The sequence below is a fragment of the Anarhichas minor genome, unplaced genomic scaffold, assembly GCF_050575085.1.
Source record: "Anarhichas minor isolate MPS153535 unplaced genomic scaffold, ASM5057508v1 ptg000011l, whole genome shotgun sequence".
Taxonomy (NCBI): domain Eukaryota; kingdom Metazoa; phylum Chordata; class Actinopteri; order Perciformes; family Anarhichadidae; genus Anarhichas; species Anarhichas minor.
Window position 1 is genome coordinate 15,888,418 of NW_027466457.1, and position 23,401 is coordinate 15,911,818.

A 23,401-nucleotide genomic window follows, 5' to 3' on the forward strand; every position below is an offset into this window, starting at 1 on the left:
AATCTTTTCCAAGTTCAGCTTCAACTGAGAGGCTATTACGCGTTTCATCCTCCAAGTTGACCAAACGTGTTTGCGGGCAGAAGCAGTCGGCTCATCGCGGCGCATTAAAATCCTCATTTCTGCAGGATGGAGCTTTACTCGCTGTGGGACCCGGGTGTCCAAACCGGCCCTGGCACAGTCCGGTCCTGTGCCGACGCAGCCGGTTGGCTACTCGAGAAGCAGCACTGGTGTGAAACTGGAGGAACGCCGGCACGCCCGAAGCAGCATGTACGCCCTCTAATCTGTGTCCGTCGTACAGAGAGGAGCTGGCAGCTCTTCATCCAGGGACGACGAACTAATTAGTGGAATGAGCTGCATGGAATAAAGGCCAGAGTCAGGCTTCAATGGCACCAGGATGAGAACAAACGCCTCAAAGCAAAAGAGCATTTGACCTAAAAAGAAATGTACTTCAGAGGATAACTGAGGTATTATCCAACCTGGACCTCCGGTTCTGCCGAGTGAAGCCAATGCTTCATGTCTTAAAGCTGCATTCTCTCTAGTGTCCATCAGGGGGCGACTCCTCTGGTTGTATAGAAGTCTATGAGAAAATGACTCTACTTCTCTCTTGATTTATTACCTCAGTAAACATTGTAAACATGAGTTTATGGTCTCAGAAGCAGTTTCTTGGATATCTAGGACGGGTTTGAAGGAGAAAACAGGTTGTAATCCACGGCTATAAGAAGAGAAACCCTGGTCTGTATCGTCCGACAGTTGTGACCCCGCCGCCCCCCCTTCGTCTCTAACGTCAGATACAAAGTGCCCTCGGGATGGGAAGCGACCGACATGCCAGAGTCCATTTCCTCCGCACAGAAACCTCGTTTTCTGCTGATTTGAAGTTGCTGTCAGAGAACAGAGCAGCCAGTGTTTCTCAGGAACGCGACGTCGAGACAAAGCGGTGGCTGTGTTGGAGCAGAACTCGCGACCCCCTCGACGGCACTTTCCTCACCCACCGACCCCTCCCTGCCTCCTTCCCTCCCTAGGGCCGAGCACTCTGCTTCACCCCGAGCAGAGTGGCATGAAGATCACACCATGAAGATCATTAAAGTGGAGACAGAGGGAGCGGGGGGGTGTTTGTTGTTGCCGTTGCCTCGGAGAAGAATGGGCAAATATGAGGGCAGAAAAAAACCCGCACAAGGAGTGCTGTAGTTGCTGCTGAATGCTTGTAAATGTAATTGCTTTTGCTACGATGCATTACTGTGAAGCCGACAGGGAGGGACGAGCTGTCGGGAGGTGTAATCGATTAATGGCTGAACCGGGGTGTGGGGGGGGGGGGAGGTCGAGCAGGTTCCCACACTGACTCAACTAAAGCCTGCAGCACTCAGAAACACGTCACCATTTGATGCTGAGAAACAAACCGACAAGGTTTCAGACTTCCAACATTCATTTGATTGATTGTTTCACTTTGACTGATAAACTAAATCACATTTCATATTTACATGAATTCACTGAATCACACAAACAGTTTTCTATCAGGTAACAAAGTCATTTATCATTTATTATTTAATTATATTTAATATTTTCAAACAGAAACTAAAAACCCATCTATTCAGTCTGGCTTTTATAATTGTATATTATATTTATTCATTATTACGTCTGATTTTTAACAGTGTCTTTTGTGTTTTTAATGCTATGGTTTTACTATTTATACATATTTTATTTCTTCTTATATTTTGCTCAAATATCAATAAATTTAGTGATGTACTTAATTTATTGACTTATTTTTCTCAACTTAATTCGGTGTGCATTAGTCTCATCTTCTCTCCGTTTTCGTCTCTTCTTCTTAAACTTCAGTAGTTTTAATGAACTGCGACTTTCTTGACGTGTTAAATCATCTTTTAAATTGACAAACATCATATGTTGAATTAATGGCACAATTCAAATCAAATTAATATTTCAATCTGGACCTAAGTGGTAGACCGACCGAGCTGAGAAACCTTCACTGGTGCCGTCCGTCTGTCTCTAACATCCTGCGATCGCTTGGCTTCAGCCCACAATCCTCCTCTGACACCTTGGCCTCCATTTTGAAATGACTCAGAGTCGTTCTTTCACATTTAGATGAGAGCGTCTCATCCGCTCGCACGCCTCCTCCCGTCATTTCACTCACGTCGAGACTCCGTCGCCATCTTTCTGTCACACAAACGCTCAGCGGATCTGCACCGTAAAATCCGCTGAAGTGTTCGACTGCACCGAGAGCAGGTGGGTGGTTCAGTTCGTGTTGCCCAAGGGCACTTCAACAGGGATGCGCTTAAACGTTTTAAAACCTGATCGATGAAAGCTGCGGGCTGAGAGACCCTGAAGTACACGTTTAACAGCACTCTGTCTACTTTTAAGACCAACAGAACGTAAAACACCACTAAATCATTAAGAGACGAACACAAAGGGGTTAAATGTGAAGCGAAGATTAAGATTTAAAGGTTCGCACCAATAAAAGACATAAAAAGCAGATTTAATTGCTGGCATATTGCTTTCCTCCTCAGGAAATGAATTTAAAATCCACAGATATCTCGGTGAAGATGAGAGTTATGGTTTTGGTACATCTCAAAGTTAAGACCACATTACCCATAAACCCTGCGGTGTCCTGTCATGAAAGATGTCACTGAGAACGATCAGCATGTAGTGATGGTGTTGGATCCAAAGTGGCGGCTGCTTTAGCTAAACTTTACTTTGAAAGAAAGGCCTCCTCTTCCTGTTTTGAGCCATAAAGCAAAACAGAGATTCCACTCAAATTAAATTGGCAACGTCAAAATGCAGAGAAGAAGCTGACAAAACCTTCAATTAAGGTGATGACAAGCAGACAGACGCTTAATATTTGAGGCCGATACTGATAACAACATCTGAGAGTTCAAAAATATCTGGTACCCACACACTGGCCGATATTTTATACAACATCTTCAGTGAGGAGCTCTTTATGGAAATCAGAGCCGATGTGTGATAGAGGGATTGCCTCCACACAGCTCTCAACATGGCGACGGCTGAGCCGGCAGCTAGCAGCTAACAGCGCAAACAACGATAACAGTGCTGACAGAGCTAACAGCGTTTACCCGCAGGGGAGCAGGAGGGTGGGTGCTACGCTAATCAGCGGTATGACCGCAGTGCAATGTGGTGCCGTTAGCGTTAGCTAGCCAGCTAGTTTACTCAACTATATCTTTAATAGTTGTTTGCTGCAAAATGAATGCCTTGAATATCAAATAGAGAACCTTTCAATTTGGTTATTAAAGACTCTGTTATATCAGTGATAAGCTAATATATCAGGATTAATGGTCATTATTGTAATTCATAAGATAACTAGACATATTAAATGTACAATATAGTTAGGATTAACCTTAAAAGTGTTTCTAAATACATTTATTTTGCATAGCTAACAGTAAAAATCATGAAAAGATAAAATTAGACGTGCGGTCGTAGTGCATTTTAAACTTCCCTCACTAGTGACACCACTACAAACTGGATTGATCAGATTAATTGCTTCTTTTCTCGTTTACTACCACAGCTCATAGCAGTTAAGTTTGATCGGCCGTGTTGCTCTCCGAGCGTCTCGTCCTCCTCTGCAGCTGGAAAACTCCCACGCTCCTCTCTGCTGCCTCCGGCTGCAGCAGCAGCAGGAGAGAGAGACAGAGAGAGAGAGAGAGGCAGGTTAACAGGCCGAAACAGATGACCGCAGATATTGTTTCATCATGTAGAGAAATACAGAAGACAAGAGAATAGATGAAACAACAGGCTCTCTGATGTTTGTGGTGCCTCTCTCTCTCTCTCTCTCTCTCTCTCTCTGGTAACCTGAAGTCGACCACTCACAGCTGCTGCTCTCATTCTGCTCCAGCTGAACACCCACTCTATTACATGGACACACACACACACACACACACACACACACACACACACACACACACACACACGCACACACACACACACACACACTTAAAGGCACTGTGTGTGTGTGTGTGTGTGAAAAGAGTGAGAGTGTAATTGGATGCAAAAGAATGACAGAGTGCAATGTGTATTTACAGTATGTGTGTGTTCAACAAGTATAAGAGTTATTATTATGTGTTTGTTTCGCAGTGACCGTGCACGATACATACATCGCACCAGATGTAGCTCGAAGCTCATTTCACCGGGTTAAGGCTAAAATTGCAGTTAACTGAAATCGCATCTGCAAGGGGTTGAGCGATATGTAGATATACACCAGACGGCAACCTCCGATTCTGACGAGTCAAGCCAATGCTGAAGTGCCTCAAACCTGCATTCTCTCTAGTGTCCACCAGGGGGCAACTCCTCTGGTTGTATAGAAGTCTATGAGAAAATGACTCTACTTCTCTCTTGATTTATTACCTCAGTAAACATTGTAAACATGAGTTTATGGTCTCAATCTCTAGTTTCAAGTCTTCTTCAGTACAGTATGATGTTCATATAGTACATTATGGTCCATTTAGAGTCAAACAGACCATAAAGCAGGGGATGCTTTAGGGCGGGGCTACTGTGATTGACAGGTCTCTACCAGAGACGTATACGGCGTCTCTACGTCACTCCTTAATATGGTCACTTTAGTTCACTGGTTGCAAAAATACAAGATGGCGACGTCTAAATGCCAAACTTAAGGCTTCAAAACAAACAAACCGATGGTCATGACGACTACGTCCACTTCTTAAATACAGTCTATGATTTACACTCAGTGGCCATTTTGTTTGGTGAGTTGCTCTGATACAGACGCCTTCATAGTCGTTCATCACTACTCATCACAGCGATGCTTCCTCTGTTCTGCTTCAATGACAGCCAGACCGACCAACCGGCCAACAGCGTGAATACTTTCAACAAAACACACATTCCTTAATACACACACACACACACACACACACACACACACACACACACACTTTATTCTAACTCTATTAAAAACGTGCTCAGAATGTTTTTGACTCCTTCATACAGGATCAGGAGAGACGAGCAGAGTTAACTGCTTCTGTTGTTTGTATCACCGTCTCTCATTTCACTCCCCGACTCATCACGTGTGTGTGTGTGTGTGTGTTCATAGCGCTCTCAGCCTACATCAAACAGCAGACATGTCATCAAATCAACAGACCGAGAGAGAGAGAGATACTGAGGGAGAGAGAGAGAGAGAGAGAGAGAGAGAGAGAGAGAGAGAGAGATACTGAGGGAGAGGGGGGGAGTTACAGGAAGAGAGGTAAAAGTGGAAGAGGGAGATTTTGGACTGAACTGCTTCATGAAACACTTGCATATAAAATAACCCAGAGGAGCTGAGCAGAGTGAAGAGCACAAAACACAATATTTAATGTACGATAACACAATAATTGTCACTTTTGACATGAATGGAGATGTCTCTCCAACAAGCGACGGCGGAGAGTGGAAGAGAACACAGAGAGAGGCGAGTCATTGCCAGTTGAGCAAGGCACTTAAACAGTGTTGTGGGTTAAATTCCCACGTGGGAGTCAAAGGTCTGGGCCTTCATGTTCTTGCAGGATTTTTCAGGCGTGTGCCTTTTAATTCAAATCTATAAACGTACAAGTTGTCATGTAATGGAGCTCGATGAGCCTCCAGAAACACCCGACGCTTCATTCCTGCAGCGCTTGATTCAATTGTTTGACCCAGAAACACAGAAAACATACAGTCAGGTGTCCGACTACACGAGAACACGACACATTCCCTGTGTGTGTGTGTGTGTGTGTGTGTGTGGGCGGGGGGTTGAAGGGCAGATCACTGCTGGGGGGAGGAGGGGTTGCCGGTTTGATTCCCCACTGGGGCTGCAGCACTACGAGGCACTTAAGATAAAAGCCTCCACCGAATGGTGAGTTATATAATTATGAGAGAGACTGCAGAGTGAAATATAGGCCTATATAAAGGGGGGGGGGGTACAGTCTGAGAGAGAGAGAGAGAGAGAGAGAGAGAGAGAGAGAGAGGATTAGGAGAGATGGTTGCTTTGACCTACTTCCTGAACACTTCACCAGTAGCTCCATTTCACAGGGAAGATTTTTAGCGTGCACATGACACACACACACACACACACACACACACACACAGTGAAGACACTCACACAGTGAACACACACACACACACACACACACACACACACACACAGTGAAGACACTCACACAGTGAACACACACACACACACACACACACACACAGTTTGGACACATAAATTCAACCGAATACAGAGAAAGAAAAATGTTGAAATGCGTACATTCAGAGGTCCAACAAACTCAAAGAATGCAAGCAGTAAAGAACGTCTTAAAGATGAAAAGGCTCTCTTACACAGAGCAAGCAGAATTATGTAAAAGGCTTTACTCAGTCGGACATGTTACTGGTTTTAAAATGACGGCCAGTTACCACACAAGGTTCTTCTCATAGAAACAGATGGATTACACCTGATACACAATGACATTAATATTAATACAATGAGCATATTATAATAACAGCCATATCTAAATCCTATCATGCAGCCACAATAAAACAAAGGTGCAATTAAGACGCTCGTTTGGAATTATAAATCATTTATAGTCTATTTCTTCATTGAAAATGGTTTTACTGAGATAAAACTATGAAAATCCGACTCTATAAATACATTTTAGATAAACAATGGTAGGAATCATGTTGCCATAAATGTAGTAGTCAGAATCATAGACTGTATTTAAGAAGAGGACGTAGTCACCCATCGGTTTGTGGACTGCTGTACTGAAGCCTCGAGTTCGGTGTTTTGGCCGTCGCCATCTTGGTTTTCTGCAACCGGTGAACGGAAGTGACCATATAGTAGAGACTCCGTATACGGCTCCGGTAGTGACCTGTCAATCACACGGTAGCCCCGCCCTAAAGCATATCCTGCTTCACCGTCTATCGGGGAATCATTTAAAACCTTACTGAAGCAAAAAGGCCAAATTAATCTAATATGGATGGAAAATGCATTTTGAAGGCGCAAACTGAATATTTAAAATAATATTTTCACATTTTAAAGATGAAATGCTTTATCGATTAATTTATCGTTTTATTGATATGAAAACGATACTGTAGTTGCAGCCCTGCATGTGTTATGTATGCATACAAACACACACACACACACACACACACACACACACACACACACACACACACACACACACACACACTCAGACATGCTCTTTCAACTGTGAGACAGTCCACCAGCTCATGGGAGTCGTCCCGTCTCCTGCACTGACTGACAGCACTTCAAAAAACACCCGTCCCAAAAAAAAGGGGGACTGTCATAAGAAACAGGCTCTCCAGAGATGGGTCGTACCACTTCCCCTGAAATAGGGGGGGGGGGGAGTAAGATTGACTGAGTTTTTTTACCCTCATTCCTAAGTGTCATGTCAGTGAAATACGAGCCTGGGAGCTTGTGAAGGAGGGTCCGGGTTAGGGGGCCTGGTTGCTAGGCAGCCGAGCGTTCTGAGCCTGATGCTGATTGGCTTGTGTGTGTGTGTGTGTGTGTGTGTGTGTGTGTGTGTGTGGAGAGAGGGTTAGCTCAAAGAAGTGTAGACCTGATTTTGGACCGTGTAGGAGAGAAGAAACACAGACAAAGGGTCTTTCACGCTCTAACTGAATTTAAATGTATTTTACATTACATTTACATCACATATGCATAAATCAGCCCGTTTACAGACGTTGATATGCGCTCTTTGTGTAAAAGGGGTTTCAAAAACCAAATCATCTTTCCAAAAAATGTGTGAAAGTGAAGATTTACTTTGGCGAAATGCCTTCGCAAGAGTGGTTTCTCCTGAAAATCACCCCAACACACGCACACGCACACACACACACACACACACACACACACACACACACACACACACACACACACACACACACACACACACGCACACGCACACGCACAGACAGAAAATACTTTTGGTTGAAGGGCTTTCTCAATTCAATTTCATTTCCAATATCTACAGAACCTCCCCCCTAAAAAAGGCTGGGTCAGGCGGGGATGATGATAATATCGCTCAGTATTTTGTTCGGTTTGAATAAAGTGAAAAGATTATTTCTCTTTGATTCACACATTTTTTGCCCGGCACATGATTGAACTCGTCGGGGAGGAAAGCTTCTCTACAGCAACCCTCTCTATCCTGTGGCTCAGAGAGCACTGTGTTTTTAATATATTTCGGATTAGCTGTGTGAGCCCGGAGAGAGGGAGACATGCAAGCAAGAGAGAGAGACAGAGAGACAGAAACTCAAAGGATTTAGAGAAAGACAGTAATGGTGAGTAATGAGCAGCAAACAGCCGTCTGTCCAAAGAGATAAGACGAGGAGATAGAAACAAAGAAGGGAAAGAGAGAAACACCGAGAGACGACGAAAAAGATTTACAGGAACAAAAAAGGAGATGAGCAGAGATACAGAAGACAGACATTGCCGAGTGTGTGTGTGTGTGTGTGTGTGTGTGTGTGTGTGTGTGTGTGTGTGTATGAGCTGGAAAAGCCCAGCAACAGGGCATGCCTTAAATAGCTCAGATGGTCGGAGATAACATGACGCTGGAGAAAGCCTGACGGCTCGGGGGCCACGTGTTGTGTTGTCCTAAGCATGTTCCTACCAAATGCTGACAGCGGCTCCATGGGCTGTCTAAGTCATATGGCAGATCACATGACCCACCCACCCACCACCACCACCACCACCCCCCGAGGAAGGCTGCCCGCGTGAGGCCGGTTGCTGGCGAGCAGAAAACGCCAAACGCCCATCTGGATTCCCAAAACACGGACGTCTGTGGGAACAATACGCCCAATCCACGTCAAGAAGAGCCCTCAGTCATTGTAACATATATACACATATATATGTCGGTATACGCGGTATGTCTATCGCGCTGTTTTTTATTTTTATTTTATCAACATTACAGTAACACAAATCGATGCGAGATTCGCCAACGAATAGTCTAAAAAAGCGCAAGCTGCTTTGTTTGGAAATGGCTGAAAGTGCTGCACGTGACAAAGAGGAGGAGGAGGAGGAGGAGTTGGTAAAAACCAGTGCAACTTCCATCACATGGACATAGTTCGGGTCGACTTTAACGATCAGAGGACGATAACCTGCAAATTGTAACGGAAGACAGTACAATCTTTTCTGTCGCCTCAAATCAAAACGCGTTGGCTAGTGAGTCGTCGAGCAAAGAGAAACGGTTTCATATTCTTTTTCATATTATTTTTTTAAAATGGGCAGCGGGACGTAGTTTGGCCACCCAGTATGAACACAATGTGCTCAACGTAAAGCTTCAAGCCCGCTCTTTGTATCTGTATGTGAACACACTGGAGCGCTCCTCTACACTTTCTTTCTCTACTTGGCATCATAGTGACCGTTTCCTTGGCCCCCCCACCGATCGCTCCTCGCCAATGAAATCATCCCGACGAGTCATTTTTCACAAAAGCACAGACGGTCCAATCTGGACGTCTCCGTCTGCACGATGCTTCTCTCCCACTGAGGCCGAGGCTCACAGGGACGTCACCGCCCAACAGTTAGAAACTGTCCAAATGTCCAGGACGTCTCAGAGTACAGTGTGACTTTTAAAAAAATGAAGGAACTGTTGACCGTGTGAATGCCTTGTGCCATGTGTATTATAACGACTCGCAATGTTACACCTGCATTAAGTGTTATCTTCTCTCATTACCATAGAATCAAATAGTTGTAAAGCCAACTAACACCAAGCTCTGCAGCCCGATGCAGCTTTTAGTATCTCTTAAGCTTCCATCAGCTCACTGTCTTGGTATTGCGTGGTCGGGTTACACTTTTGATTCTCCTCACCCTCAGTGGTTAAAGGACTAATTACTGTAGCTTCAGGTTTTGGTACGGTCTGTGATTTTGTTCTCAGCCACATCAGCATTCATCTTCTGCTGCTCAGCTACCACTGCTTTGATAATTGACGGCCATCTTTTTTTTTCCCCCAGCAGCTTACAAACATTTACTTCTTGCCGGTGTGGGAACTGCAGAGGGACTTTGAAATATCAAGGACGTTAAAAAAAGGAGCTCAGGGCTCGACAGTAACGGTTGCCAACATTTTGAGTGATCGGCAACCAGTTTGTGGCCTTTGGTTGCCATCGTGCACCCCGAAATAAACACACTCTATTATCCGTTGCATTGGTGATGTTTAAATATTGCTGTTACAGTCAGAAGTTTCAGTGCGAAGCATGCCTCACACACATGACATGTATGTATACATGTAGCGTTTTCAAGCTGACGTATTCATCTGCATAGTATCTCAATTACTCACAATATAAGGCGGCAGCCATGTCTCCAGTTTCAGCAACTAAAACTGGTGCCAGCCTGGCTGCTAGTTTTAAACGTTAGTATTGAGCCCTGGAGATTTAATGACCTTGAGATTTTCTATGCAGAAGAATGGGTGACTTGTGGAGCCATCATGTGGTATCGCTGACGTTTGGCTAATCTGCCTACAGCCTCTTTGCTTCTCCTCCAGGATGAAACCTGATACGGAAGCACAGCCAGCTTTAGCCACACGCTAATTAATCCGCGGCACCAAAGCCTCTTAATAATACCCAAACGCCACAAACAATAGTAGTCGTGCCAAGCCGTGGAAAGCTTTTGGTGTGGGAGCAGCGAAGTGGTACGATCGGGGAATTGGTAGTATTTAGATAAGAGGAGCTGCACTAACACTGCCAGGGCTGAGAGGGTCCGTTCCCTGTGCAGCTCTGTGTAACGGTGCCACTGAAAGGTGCTTTCGGAAATGCTGACTAAATACGGCTGGTTAGCTTGATTTGTGCTTTGATTGTGCTGCGACACTGGTAACCCTGCAGCTTGTGGCCAAATGGAGCTTTTCTTCTGGATCTTTGAGGGGCGGTTGGTTTGGATAGAGCACTGGAAAGTGAGCGGCTGGAGGGAGTTGGCTTAATCCTCTCTGTCACACTGTCCCGCTTTGTCAGAGACGATATCAGGCCTCCATTTTTTTTACTCTCTTCCTCTCTGCATCTCACCCGCCCTTCATCGCTCTGATTCGAACCGACGAGCCGGACTTCTCGCTATCTTTCTTAACTCTTTTTATTTTATTTCTCTCTCCTTTCTTCGCTCCCTGGTCCTCCCCCTGCCTTCCTCTGTCTCCCCTTTTTTCGGATGGGGCTTATCAGCGACGGAACAAACAGGCTCTTTGTGTTTTGCGACAGAGAGGAGGCTTATTTCATTGAAACCTGGATAGGATATTCATCCACAGGGGGGGCAGGAAAACAGCAGAAAACATGTGCAAAGTGACGGTGAGGGTGGAACACAAAAACAACCAATACCACAAAGAGACAGAGACGAGGTGACATTGGGGCACCGACTGTCCTACATTTTATGAAAAGGAGACGGCAAAGGCTAGAGGAAGCAGGATGGATAAACCTGAATAGAAAGAGAGGAGGAGGAATTACTGTCAATAGCCGCTGTTCAATATCAGCAAGGTCGGTGACTTTAAAGCCACACAACAAGCTCAACATCAGGGAAAACTGAACAAAATGTCTACAGCTTGCTAACAGCGAAATAACAGCGACACAGACAGAAAAAGTCACCGCACCGATCCCTGCAACAGCGTTCGGCGTGCAACAGAGCGATCGAGGCTCATTTTGTTGCTTTAGAGAATCAACTACAAACGTCAGTACTGATTGTTTGATAAGAACGTCTCTCTGCTTCCCTGGAGTCCCAACACTGAGAATGAGTTGCACATGAACAGCTTATTTTTAAAAAAGCCTGAGCGGACAGCCTTAAAAGTAGAGCGTGGACAAAGTGAGGCGCCGATCCTGACCTAAATACAGAACTGCAGAGAGAGAGATAGATGGAAGGGGGCATACGAGTGTTTGCTTGGAAATAACTCGGCATTCCCGCCCCGTTGGAGGGAGGAGCGATCTCTAACGAGAGGGCGAGACGGGCTGTCCAGGACGCCACAGAGTCATCGTCAGTGCAGCATCAGTATTCGGTTACTGCAGATCAATACATTATCTATTTAAACTCATCCCAACCTTCATGGTTCTGCCATTTACGCGGGCAGTATAATTTATATACACACACACACACACACACACACACACAACACCGAGGACAGTAAACACTCAGAAATGTATTTCCATTGCCTCGCAAGATGTCGACGGCGAGCCAGCGGCTCGTAGCTAACGATGCTAACAGCGCAAACCACGGCAGCAGTGCTGAGCACGCAAACAGTTGCTCCACTATGTCTTTACATTGATAATAGTTGTTTGCTGCTATATTAATGTTCAGAATGCTAAATAAAGCTCCTTTAAATGAAGTGCAGAACACTCCACGCTGGACAGCTTATAGTGTAACGGCAGGTAGTCCACCTGCAGACTGTGAGCTGTTATCCACTGGTTTTCCATCCACGCAAATCACCGTCTTCAAACCACTGGTTCAGATTTCTTTTAAAAGGTGAAAAGATTCAGAAACAAAAACCAGGTTTCTTGTTTGTGGACCAGCTACAGTTTTACCATCAAATTACATTTTTGAAACATACCAAACATCAGCAGAAAGACCAACTTTCCATCCTCAAAAATCACATAGTTTAGCAGTGTTCCCCTAGAGACAGCGCTGAGAACTTTGCTTGTATTTCAGGCTCAAATTTCCACTATGTATGCAAATAGAAACAATTTCACATTTTACTCAAGCAGCACCTACCTAATTGGTTTTCAATAGTCACTAAGGAACAACAGGAGCCAGAAGCAGCGACCTCAGCCGTCTGTTTGTTACTGATAGTTAAGCAGGTGGTGCTGGGTGGACACCAGGATTTGATCACACTGGTCTTTTTCTGGCAGGAAGTGCTAACCAGTCGCTCAGCCAGCTCCCATTCAACAAAGGCAATTAGAGAGAGAGAGACTGCTTATCAACGAGTAATTACAAAGCAAAGAAAGAAACAGTGGGGCAGTCTTTCATGGTGATCACAGCAGTGTAGTGCATATTTCTCGGGGGGTGGGGTGGGGTGGGGGGGAAGTCACTGCCTCAGATCTTGCGATACCGTATTCATTTAGCGGCGTTCGTGACCATTCATCGCTCATTAAACCAAGCGATCCCAAACTCAATTCTGGGTCACAATCGCAGCTCATCATCTCATCTCAAGTCTCGGCCCGCTCCAGGTCGTGTTGAAACTTAACCCCACAATGGCTGAGATGGCAGAGGCTTAGCTAATGAGTACGGGAGTGTGTGTTGTCCGGACTCACCCTCAGGGCCTCTATGACCAGGTCGCGGGCCTCCAGCTCTCCCTCCATGATACTCAGCAGGGTGAGCAGCTCTGGCTTGCTCAGGTTATCCATGTTGAACTCACATTTCTGCAACACAGGACGGAAAACAAACACGTCAGAATCTCACAATACAAGATACATATGGCTGGGTATTGGACCCTTGATACTTCTTACATCAAACTGTTTTCATGACGGTGAGTATCGAAAACCCCGAGATCACAATCAGCCTTACTGCCCAAGTATGTGTGACTCTGGTTTTTGCATTTTCTCTCAATGTACTTACACAGAAACAGACATAACCCTTCAGAACAAATAGAAGAAAGCTGAACAAATAAGGTCGGGGAATAGACAGGCCTGAGCTATAAAACCCTCACAAGTAAGGGAGGTAACAGCTGCAGTTTATCACAACATGTGACCAACAAGCAGAACACAAATCTGCAGAAATGTTCAGTTTTCTACTGTTAGGCGAGCAGCCGTCCATCCTCGTCCACTGCAGGTAACGGTAGCGATGCCATACGGAGCTTGTTAATAGGAACAGGCTAATAAATGAAAGCTAATCGCTAAGCTAATTGTTAAGCTGCGAATGCATTTTAAAGATGTTGGGAACTTTTTGTGTTGCTGCTCAAGAAGCACTATTTGTTTACATACAATAATAATAAAGCAATGTTGGTTCAGTTCTTAATTAACTGTTGGTGGCTCTAGATTAAAAGAATTATCCTCTGGGGATCATGAATGTCGACCAAAGCCCATTTAATAGCTTCAAATGGAGTTCAGTTTGGACCAAAATGTTGGGACAGTAAAACCAACGATGAACCGTCTCCAACCGACAATTGAATTGTTGAGCTACTGCTGCTGTTATTATTATGCAAACCAAAGATTTGACAACTGGTCCAACATTGCACCTGCTTTGTGTAGAAGAAGAAAAAAGTTGCTAATATGACAAATGCGCCACTTACTGCAGGTCTCCACCTGGTCTCATTAAGAGCAGCCCATTAAATTGGGCTGGATGTCCCGTCCTACCTCGGAGCTATTAGGGCCTAATTACATTTAGCCAGGTCATTAAGCACCTACGTGGTCAGTGGCGGTCGTGACGCTAATGGGTGGAGATGACTGTAATTGGGATTGACCAGAAACACTTCATGCTTCCCCTCGTGTCAATTAAAAGATTTGTTTTTTCCCGCGGTCTACTTCTGAAAAGCAGAACGTCTGTTCATGGGAAGAATCCACCGGTTACTCTCTTATTTCTTCTTGAAATACTGGGACTGGGAATCACATTGTCCGCGCTATAAAAATGTAAATGTTGTTTATAGAACCAGACGGCACTGTGGATTTTGGGGGGTTTTATAAAATGCAAAAAACTGAAAACTCTCCTCTACCTGTAAATGCCTCACAAATTTTAATTAAGTTGTATGAATCCATTCCATTGCAACGACTTGATCTATTTTCTGTGTGTAGTCTGTGACAATTTAAATTAAGACAATTTGCAGATAAAGATTTAACAAAACAAACATAAATCCAGCTTATAAAAATGGTGCATTATTGTAGTTTACATTAAATTTAGTTGTAGTCTTCACCTGAAATGAGGTTACATAAATCAGTGAGTTGTCTCCTGTAAGACCAGGTTCAGCATTAAAATGCTGCTTGCATGTTAATTAATCTGAAACAATAATAACAATCAAATACTATTGTTAATAATCAGTTAAATAATTCAAAGTCAAATGTACAATACAGTAACATAAAGCTCTGAAGAGGCCAGTCTACACGAGGAGTACTTTCTTTTTATACATTTTGATATTTGTGTTTTTTTGTTAATTGCAAATTTTGTAATGTATTGGTACTTTTTTTTGAGGAATAAAGTTACAGATAAATAAAAGGAATTAAGTTTTAAAAAAGTCCCTGAGACAGTTTAGTAACTAACTTAAAACATCAGAGATGTGACAGGAGACTGGTGTTTTTAAGATGTTAAATTCAACAACAGACCAAGAGGAACTTTTTCTCATGACATCGTGATTTTGGGGGTTTTGGATTTCCTGGTCACGACCCTGAACACCACAGCAGCATCTGGTTAGTCGACATTCCAAAGCACAGCGTCTAATTGTTGTGTTCAGGGACCTCGAAAGGGATTGATGTCATTCTGAGTCAAACCTAAGTGAGTGAAATGAATATAAAAGGGGCCAGAGTTTAACACTGAAGGTCGGCGACAGTAGAGTTTCCAGTTAACCGTGTTGGCGACTGCAGCAGCCATCTGCTAATAGAGAACAACAACCAGCTGCATCCTCAATATCTGGAGGCTTTTCAGGAGGCTATTTGTCCAATAAGACTTTAGTAAAACAAAGCGGGAAAAGGAGGAAGCGAAGAGCGTCCCGGGCCTCTGGTGCACATCGGGCGGATCGCTACCTGCTCATTCTGGAGACGTTCGGTCGTCACGTAAAGCCTGACTTACAAGCCTACATCCAAACCGCGGCCAAGATTCTTCCATTTCATCAAGGAGTCGGTCCAGAGGTCCCTCACACAGAGTGTGACTTTGAACAGGCCGCCGTGAGATTTCATCAAGCTGCTGCCTTCTACGTGTCCTTTATACGCTCCGGTGACGTTGTTTATTTCACCGTGAGAGGGGGAAAGTTCATGCTCACACAACGGGAACAGTGGTGATGAATCCATATGAATAAACAGGCCAACACTCTCTCCTTTAAAAAGGCAGGTGCTGACAAATCACAGGTTTTTAATTAAGAAACCATTTTTTAACAAAAGGAAGTTTTGAGTCTTCTAATATTACTCTAATCTAATATTTTCTTTTCAGAACAAGGAGCTGGAAAGTGTTTCAGTTTAGTCAGACCACGTTTTAACATCACACAGCAAGCCTGGAAATGAAAGCAGCAGAGATTCCAGAAGCGATTGATTCATCCTCATCGAACCTTCACATCGATCCCCGAGCCCCTCTCGTTTAGTCTCGTTTCCCGGCAGCGTTCGCCACTCAAGAGAATCGGACGACTCGGGGAGGCTTGACGGGACGGCAGCCCTGAGCCTCGCCGTCCTGTCACGGGGGCCTCGGGGGTTGGAAGGCGGAGGGGCTGATTCTCTCTGGCGTTTCTGCACAGTGAGCAGGTGAAACAAGCGAACACTCATTTTGTTCCGCGTGCTGAGCGCCGAGGGCACGAGCAGCCCGGCCGGCTCGCTGTGAGCTCGCGGTCGACATAATAAGCCTCGTGTCATTTCACTCTTTGTGTTGTTCGTCTGGCTGAGTTTCTCTCACGGACTCGTGTCCCGTTACTACAAAACTGTGATGTGACCGCCTGTGAATAAGACGCCTGTGAGGGGTAACGAGAGAATAGTACCATCGTGTTGAGGGAAACACTGAATTAAAAAGTCCTTTATATATTATTTTGTGGTATCTAACAATACAGTAAGTTTAAAACTCAGAGTGCAACTCATTAGAATACATGATCGACCTATCGTGCGATATTTGGACGTGACCTCAATCTTTGTTACGCTATCGACTCATTAAGACTTAAGAGTTCATTGCTCTTTGAAAGGGTGCACTTGTATTATCATGCTATTATATTATCATATCAGTGGCATAAAATGGTCTTAAAATGACAATATTATAATTCATCGCAGTTATTTTTGGGACAATATATCATCCAGCAAAAGTATTTATCGTGACAGGCATATTCTGCATGGAAGGATTTGTTATTTGGATGAAGTGACCCTTTAATAAACTTTACAATTATACTTAATCTTCTGTGATGACCTATCCAACTTGTTTACAGGGTAACCTGAATCACCTCCTGTGTGGGAGCATAGAAATGATTTTGTTGTCAGGACGAAGAAGCGATGACATTACAGCCACTGGTGTTGATGGCACTTCTGCAACGTGGCAGCATGTCCCACATAACCACTCACTCACACAATGGTCACTGCCAGACATTAAAGCGAGCTGGGGGACATTTTAAAAAACAACCTGGGTCACATTTCTGTAGTTTTTATCATCTATCATGATGATATTTCACTGATGAACGTCATTTCAACAAACACGGCAACTTACTGGGAAGTCAAACAGATAGAAAACACAAGTTATCCAACCTTTCATTTGATTTTGCAGACTGACTTCCTGCTGAAGTGTGTGTGCACACATGGTTTCTACGCAATGACAGACTATCTTACCATTTTGGGTGGCTCACTTTTAGTTTCACCGAAATATGGCTAAACACGGCGATTGTTTACACCACGCATCGGCTAAATCCTGCATCAGATTCCCAGTCTGCACATTGCGATGGATTCATCAAGCTCAGACTATCAAATCTCTGACAAAACATGATTTTTGGCTTTGTATATATTTGGGGATTTGCTCTTTTGGTTATTGTTCTGCACATCCATTTCCCTCCGGATAAATAAAGATGTATCTCGTCTCTCATCACATGAAGGAAGCAGGCTTCTCGTGTGCAGCTGGTTAAGATGACAGACATCAGATCAGCTGTAGATAATTAACATTAATTCTGTAAAGGCCAAAATGAAAAGTTCTCTCTCTGCAGCTGGTGTCTGTATTCAGACAAAGGTTGTATGTGAGTGACGGGACGCATCACTCTGCAACACCTATGCAGGACCGAAAACGGAGTGTTTATTGTAGTTCAACGAGGAATTAATTCAAGAATCTTAAACTTTGACTCAGATCAACGTCTGAATCTGCTCAACTTACTGGTTCTGAATCGGGACCTTCAGCAGATGGTACTGTCGGCTGTTAATTTGATCTGTCAGATGCATTAAACTCACATTTGATATATTACATACAGCTCATCTCATTTTCAGGTTATAGGGACGAGCTGTGCACTTTAATTAAGGCTAAAACTGTTTTGGCCTCCTCGGCCAACAACAAGTGATTAGACAGCTTTGAGTTACAGCTGGCTTATTTTAGCCTTTAGTGACTTGCAACCATTGAACGGCAGACCGAATAAACGTCTTAATCATCTGACTGCTCGTGTTTCTTGGACTCAAGTTGTTGCAGCAGCCTCAGATCTCATCAACTTAAACAAAATAACGAATTATCTTTTAAATAAGCATGTTTTCCTTTAACTTCAGCAGGATCAAAGACCGTATTTAAGAAGTGGACGTAGTCGTCGTGAGGTCACTTATTGGTTTGTTGACTGACATTTTGAAGCCACGAGTTCTGCAATTTGGCCGTCGCCATCTTGGCTTTTTGCAACCGGTAAACGGAAGTGACCATATTTGGACTGAGGAGGAGTGATGCCATGTATGCCATAAAGCATACCCTGCTTTATGGTCTATTTGACTCTAAATGGACCATAATTTACTAATTGAAGAAGACTTGAAACTAGAGATTGTGACCATAAACTCATGTTTAAGACCAGAGGAGTCGCCCCCTGGTGGACACTAGAAAGAATGCAGGTTTCAAGACACTTCAACATTGGCTTCACTTTTCAGAACCGGAAGCAGGACAGGTTGCATACATGCTGTATGCCACACCAACATGTATTATGGTAAACGAGTGGGAGGTGACCATCAGAGCTCCTCTCATTGACCTCTGACCCCTCTCTGGACGGCAGGGGGCCGGTCCTTCAGAGACCTCACAAAACGAGAAGCTTCCCCCACCTTGGGCTAACAGCAGAGAGTCTGACAGGGGTGAGCAAAGAGCAAAGTGCTTTATTTAACCACCACAGGCATGATGAGAGTGGGGGAGGTGGAGGGGAGGGGGAAGGGGGGGTAGGGTCATGGCGGCGGAAGTTCCCCGTTCGCTGGAGGAAGAGGGTGCTGGCAGGAGCGCCGGGGCGAGCCGAGGAGGCTGCCCGGCTCCCATGTCTCCGGAGCACCTGTTCACCTCAACGCTAAATGTATAAAGTGGCCTCGGGGCAGTTCTGAGCGCGCTCAGAAGAGGGAGGGCAGGCTGACACGGTACTCCCAGCTATGCCAGCTGAGTCACTGAAATTAAGACCAATTTAGAAAGGTGTCTGGTGAGCAGCCCCCCCCCCCCCTCTATCTCCTCAGCTCACCGCTCAAACCCACCCCCACCTCAACACCCACACTACCACCCACTCACCTCAGGGACCCGTGGCTGCTTTCTATTCCAGCAACTTTTCAGCAGCCTACATCCAAAGAAGTGGGTTTATGTGGGTGGATGGGGGGGGGGGGGGGGGTTATTGTACTGGATGTGGTACTTAAAGTTCAATAAAACAGAAACTCAAGTGGCAAAAAAAACCACGACACCCATATAGCATTAAGTTGCCGGGGTGGATGACAACAGTGTGGCAGGTTGCATCCCAGGGTAAGGGGGGGGGGGGGGGGGGGGGGGCAACAGATTGATCAACCTGCACAGAGGGATGTGAACGGCACACAACATGTGAGAAATCACAACTATGTGTGTGTGTAAACAAGAGACAGCTCAACAACAGGACAGCTGTTAAAGGAAAGACTTTGTCTGGAGTCTGTGTGTGTGTGTGTGTGTGTGTGTGTGTGTGTGTGCGTGTGTGTGTGTGTGTGTGCGTGCGTGCGTGCGTGCGGATAAACCCTGAGGAGGGACCTCCAGGTTGCAACCTTATGAAACCCTGTCAGCGGTCATGTAGGACTGATTGGTGGAGCACCACTTCAGTAAAATAACCATTGTTCACGCCACTCGCAGCTCTGCAGGCTGTGAATAGATTTTGCAAGAAATAAATGGAATAAAAAGGTTTTCAGGAGCAAATCAACCACCGGCCTCGATGTATAAAGATGAAACTGTCCTGCAGCGCATATCTCCCAGGTCTCTGCGCACATCTCCTGTTACAGGAGCTCCAAACCAAGCCACGGTGTCCCCTTCGATCATCCGCAGGATAACGTTACGGCGGCGGGGTGAAATGTTGAAAAAGCAGCCGAACAAAAGAATTCACTTTAAATGTTAAGACACATAGAAACATCCCATTCTGCGTATTATAGCTATATATATTTTAGGAGTCGCGTGTCTGAGTCATGTCTCACCCTTACACCGAACCCCCCTACTGTGTTCTTTCTCCAGACATTGTCGCGAGGGCTCTCCACTGGCCACCGCTGTTGCTTCATAGATGCGCACTGCTTTTCCTCCCCTTCAATCCCACCGCGACCGCTTCCTGCGCCACCAAACGTTTAAAAACAACACCCACCCCCCGTGGAGAGGAGGTTTTTTGTGTGTATTCCCTTCAGGCTGTTCACGTCTTACCGTGTCGACGCTTCCCAGCACGGCGGTTGCCAGTGTTTGTACCGGAGGAGGCTGCTCTCCGCTGGCTCCCTCCGACGCCATCTTCGTACTGTAGCGGTCTCTGCTTGGAGCGAGGGCGCATCCGGCGCTCGTTAACTATTGCGCTGCTGAGCGCAAATCACGTTACGCGCGGGCATTGAAAGGAAAGAGAGAGAGAGAGAGAGAGAGAGAGAGAGAGAACAAGAAAGAGAGAGATATGATATTTGACAGATTGAAGGAGCTGTGATTAGGTTCGTCTCCGCTGTGGGAAAAATAAAGCCCTCAGCCGATGTGTGTGCGGGCCGCTACTGCTGCTGCTGCTGCAGCGGGGGAAGCGGGCAGTCGTGTGGGCGTGGACCGAACGACCGACCGACAGCGAAGAAAAACCCAGATGCGAAGCCCCGGTGCGCTCCCAACTGGAGAGGAGGCGGTGCGTCGCCGACAGAGAGAGAGAGAGAGAGAGAGATTGACAGCAGCATTTGTCGGCCCTCCGAAGCTGTAAAATAACCCAGCGAGCGGTCCCGGTGCACCAATAATATGACAAAGTGAATAAAGATATTCAAAATAGGTTAATAATAAACTTTGCAAATCACCTGATCGCTCTATTTTCTATTATCTTTAAAATTGACAAACATCATATGTGGACATAGGGCTGTAATAAACGACTTCCACGTGTAATTTATACTAATTTAAGAAAAAGGAATTACTAATACTCAAATAATTAAGGTAACAATTTGCATGGAAGGTAGAATAGAATCAAAATGAATCAGTTAGAATAGCTTGAATAATGCAATTTGAACTTCATATCACCACGACTTTTGGATTAATATTAAGTTAGTTTAACTTAATTAAGCTCATGTGACGTCGAGGCAAATCATGTTGGTTGCACTCAATTTATTAGGTCAGTCAGATTATAAAAGACTCAGGATTAACTCAATAATGCCAGAGTTGGGAATACTTAAAAAGATCTATGTAAATTGTTACCTTAACTTTTTTAGTTCAGCGAGTGAATTCTTTTTCAGCGTGTGTGTAATTCATGACAGAGTTTAAATGGGGTCAAAAAATTATTTGTCTCTCGCCGTTGACTACTGTATATATTTTTTCCCGAAATAACGTAACATGGGGGACACCACAGGGGGCGGGACTTCGCCTCTCTATAATCTCAAATATCTTTTACTTTTAACAAAATCTCATCAGGCTCGTTCAAACGTCATAAACCATAACCTTTTTTTTTGCTATGGCGGCGCATGTACATGCTGCGGCCGGTAGCCACCATGAATATTGCTACATTTTTGTCTTTATTTGTTTATTTTTTTCATGTTTATTACTAACGGCATATGACAGAATACATTCATCAACATCGGAATAGGAAGCGTGGGGATTAAGTGCAGCGGCCGACCAACTAGCCAGACCGAACGGACCGAACGCCACCAAACTGCCCCGGGGAGGAGAGGGAGGAGAGCCGAGATGGAAGCTAAACTAACCCAGCTAGGATCTAAAGGCTACTCCACTACCCAGCATGCTCCTGGCTGTCTGATGTTCTGTTACAGAAAAATAAGATGGATGAACGCAGCGGGAGGTCAGTGACTGTTGGGCCCACATCTTCACTGAGACCTTAATCCATGGTGGTCCAGGATCAAGCTGCACTTGACGGACAGAGTGCAGGACTCTGGTGGGATCAGAAGAGGTGGACTCTGTGTTTACATCATGATGCTTGGTGCTCAAACGTCAGTCAAAGTCGATGGACAATGTTTTCCTCATGTTTGATTTTTAATGTAAAGATGTCGGCCATATTATCTGATCAGAGAATAGTTTTTGTTGCTGCTGTTTACATTCCTGATGATGCAAATTCATAAAAATGCCCTGCAGGGATGTACTACTGTGTTTGTTTTGTTTGTCGTCTGTTTGTTGTGTTACGAATGGGCTACAACTGAATTTGGTTGTGCATCCCTGTGTTGTTTAATGACAATAAATGATCCTTGAATCCTTGATATTATAGCAACACATTATGCTCAAAATGAGCCTTTACAGCTCGATGACGTAGGTTTCAATGGCGCTCTGAAAACGTCACCTTTGACAATATACTCTCACTCTGCAGGTCGTTTTTATTTGACGGCCTTACATGCGTAAAAACCAAAAACCAAAGGCTTCAGACCGAAAGCCCCCCACGTTAATCTCACACGAGTCGACGCTCAGAGTTCAAATCTCTCAGCTCTGGGTCTGTTTATCCCAGCGGAGCAGAGAGAGAGGGATATGGGGCCCTCTCAGCTCCCAGATGTGGCGTTTAGGATTAGCGGAACGCTGATCCAGCCTGGTCACCCAGAATGAGGTTATTAAATCCCTATTTAGGTCAAGCGTTTTGCTCGATCGACATTCGCTGCTTACCATGAGAGCATGTAGCCATGTGTATATATTCAAGAAAATATACTGGAAAAGAAATGGCAAAATCTTTTTGTATTTTTGATTTTTGTTGTTTGGATCAAGAAAAAGCTGTTTTCTAAGTTTTTCTTTGATTTGTTGCAGGTGTATCGCAAAAATTTGACACATAAATGTGATGAAATATGTCTGTTTTAAGTGTAAACAGCTCACTAATGATGAGGTGATACTGAAAGCAAAGCGAAAACTGTTACATGTTATCTTTTTCCTCCCACAAGTTGCTTTCCTGAACATCTCGTCTGCAGAAAGCTGCCACTCAGTTTTCTTTTCATCCCCAGAGGAATTTCATACGTGAATTTCAATCTTTCCCACAGAGATATATATATATATATATTTTTTTTTCCTGACCGTCTTGTCGTGTCAAATCCCAAACCTGTGTGTAAACTTCAGACGGATCAACAGAGATGGAGCTGTCATGTGGAGATAATCCCCCCCCCCCCCCTCCCTCCTCCCCTCTGACAGGAAGCCCGTCATTAGCCGGCGATTATGGAGGACGACGGATGATGAGGCTTGAAAACAACGACCCCCAACCTCCTCTTCCTCCTCTTCCTCAGT

General features: G+C 44.8%; 1 protein-coding gene across 1 annotated transcript in view; it reads right to left on the bottom strand.

The window, feature by feature from the left end:
- The window catches only part of cttnbp2 (cortactin binding protein 2), a 73,412-nt gene extending 52,897 nt beyond the window's left edge, over nt 1–20,515 (bottom strand). The window contains exons 1-2 of the mRNA XM_076090010.1: nt 20,393–20,515; nt 13,189–13,296 (exon numbers count right to left, since the gene is read on the bottom strand). Coding sequence (XP_075946125.1) covers nt 13,189–13,296; nt 20,393–20,473 — 189 coding nt within the window. The 5' untranslated portion in view covers nt 20,474–20,515. The remainder of the gene's footprint in view (nt 1–13,188; nt 13,297–20,392) is intronic.
- Nucleotides 20,516–23,401: the final 2,886 nt, after the last annotated feature.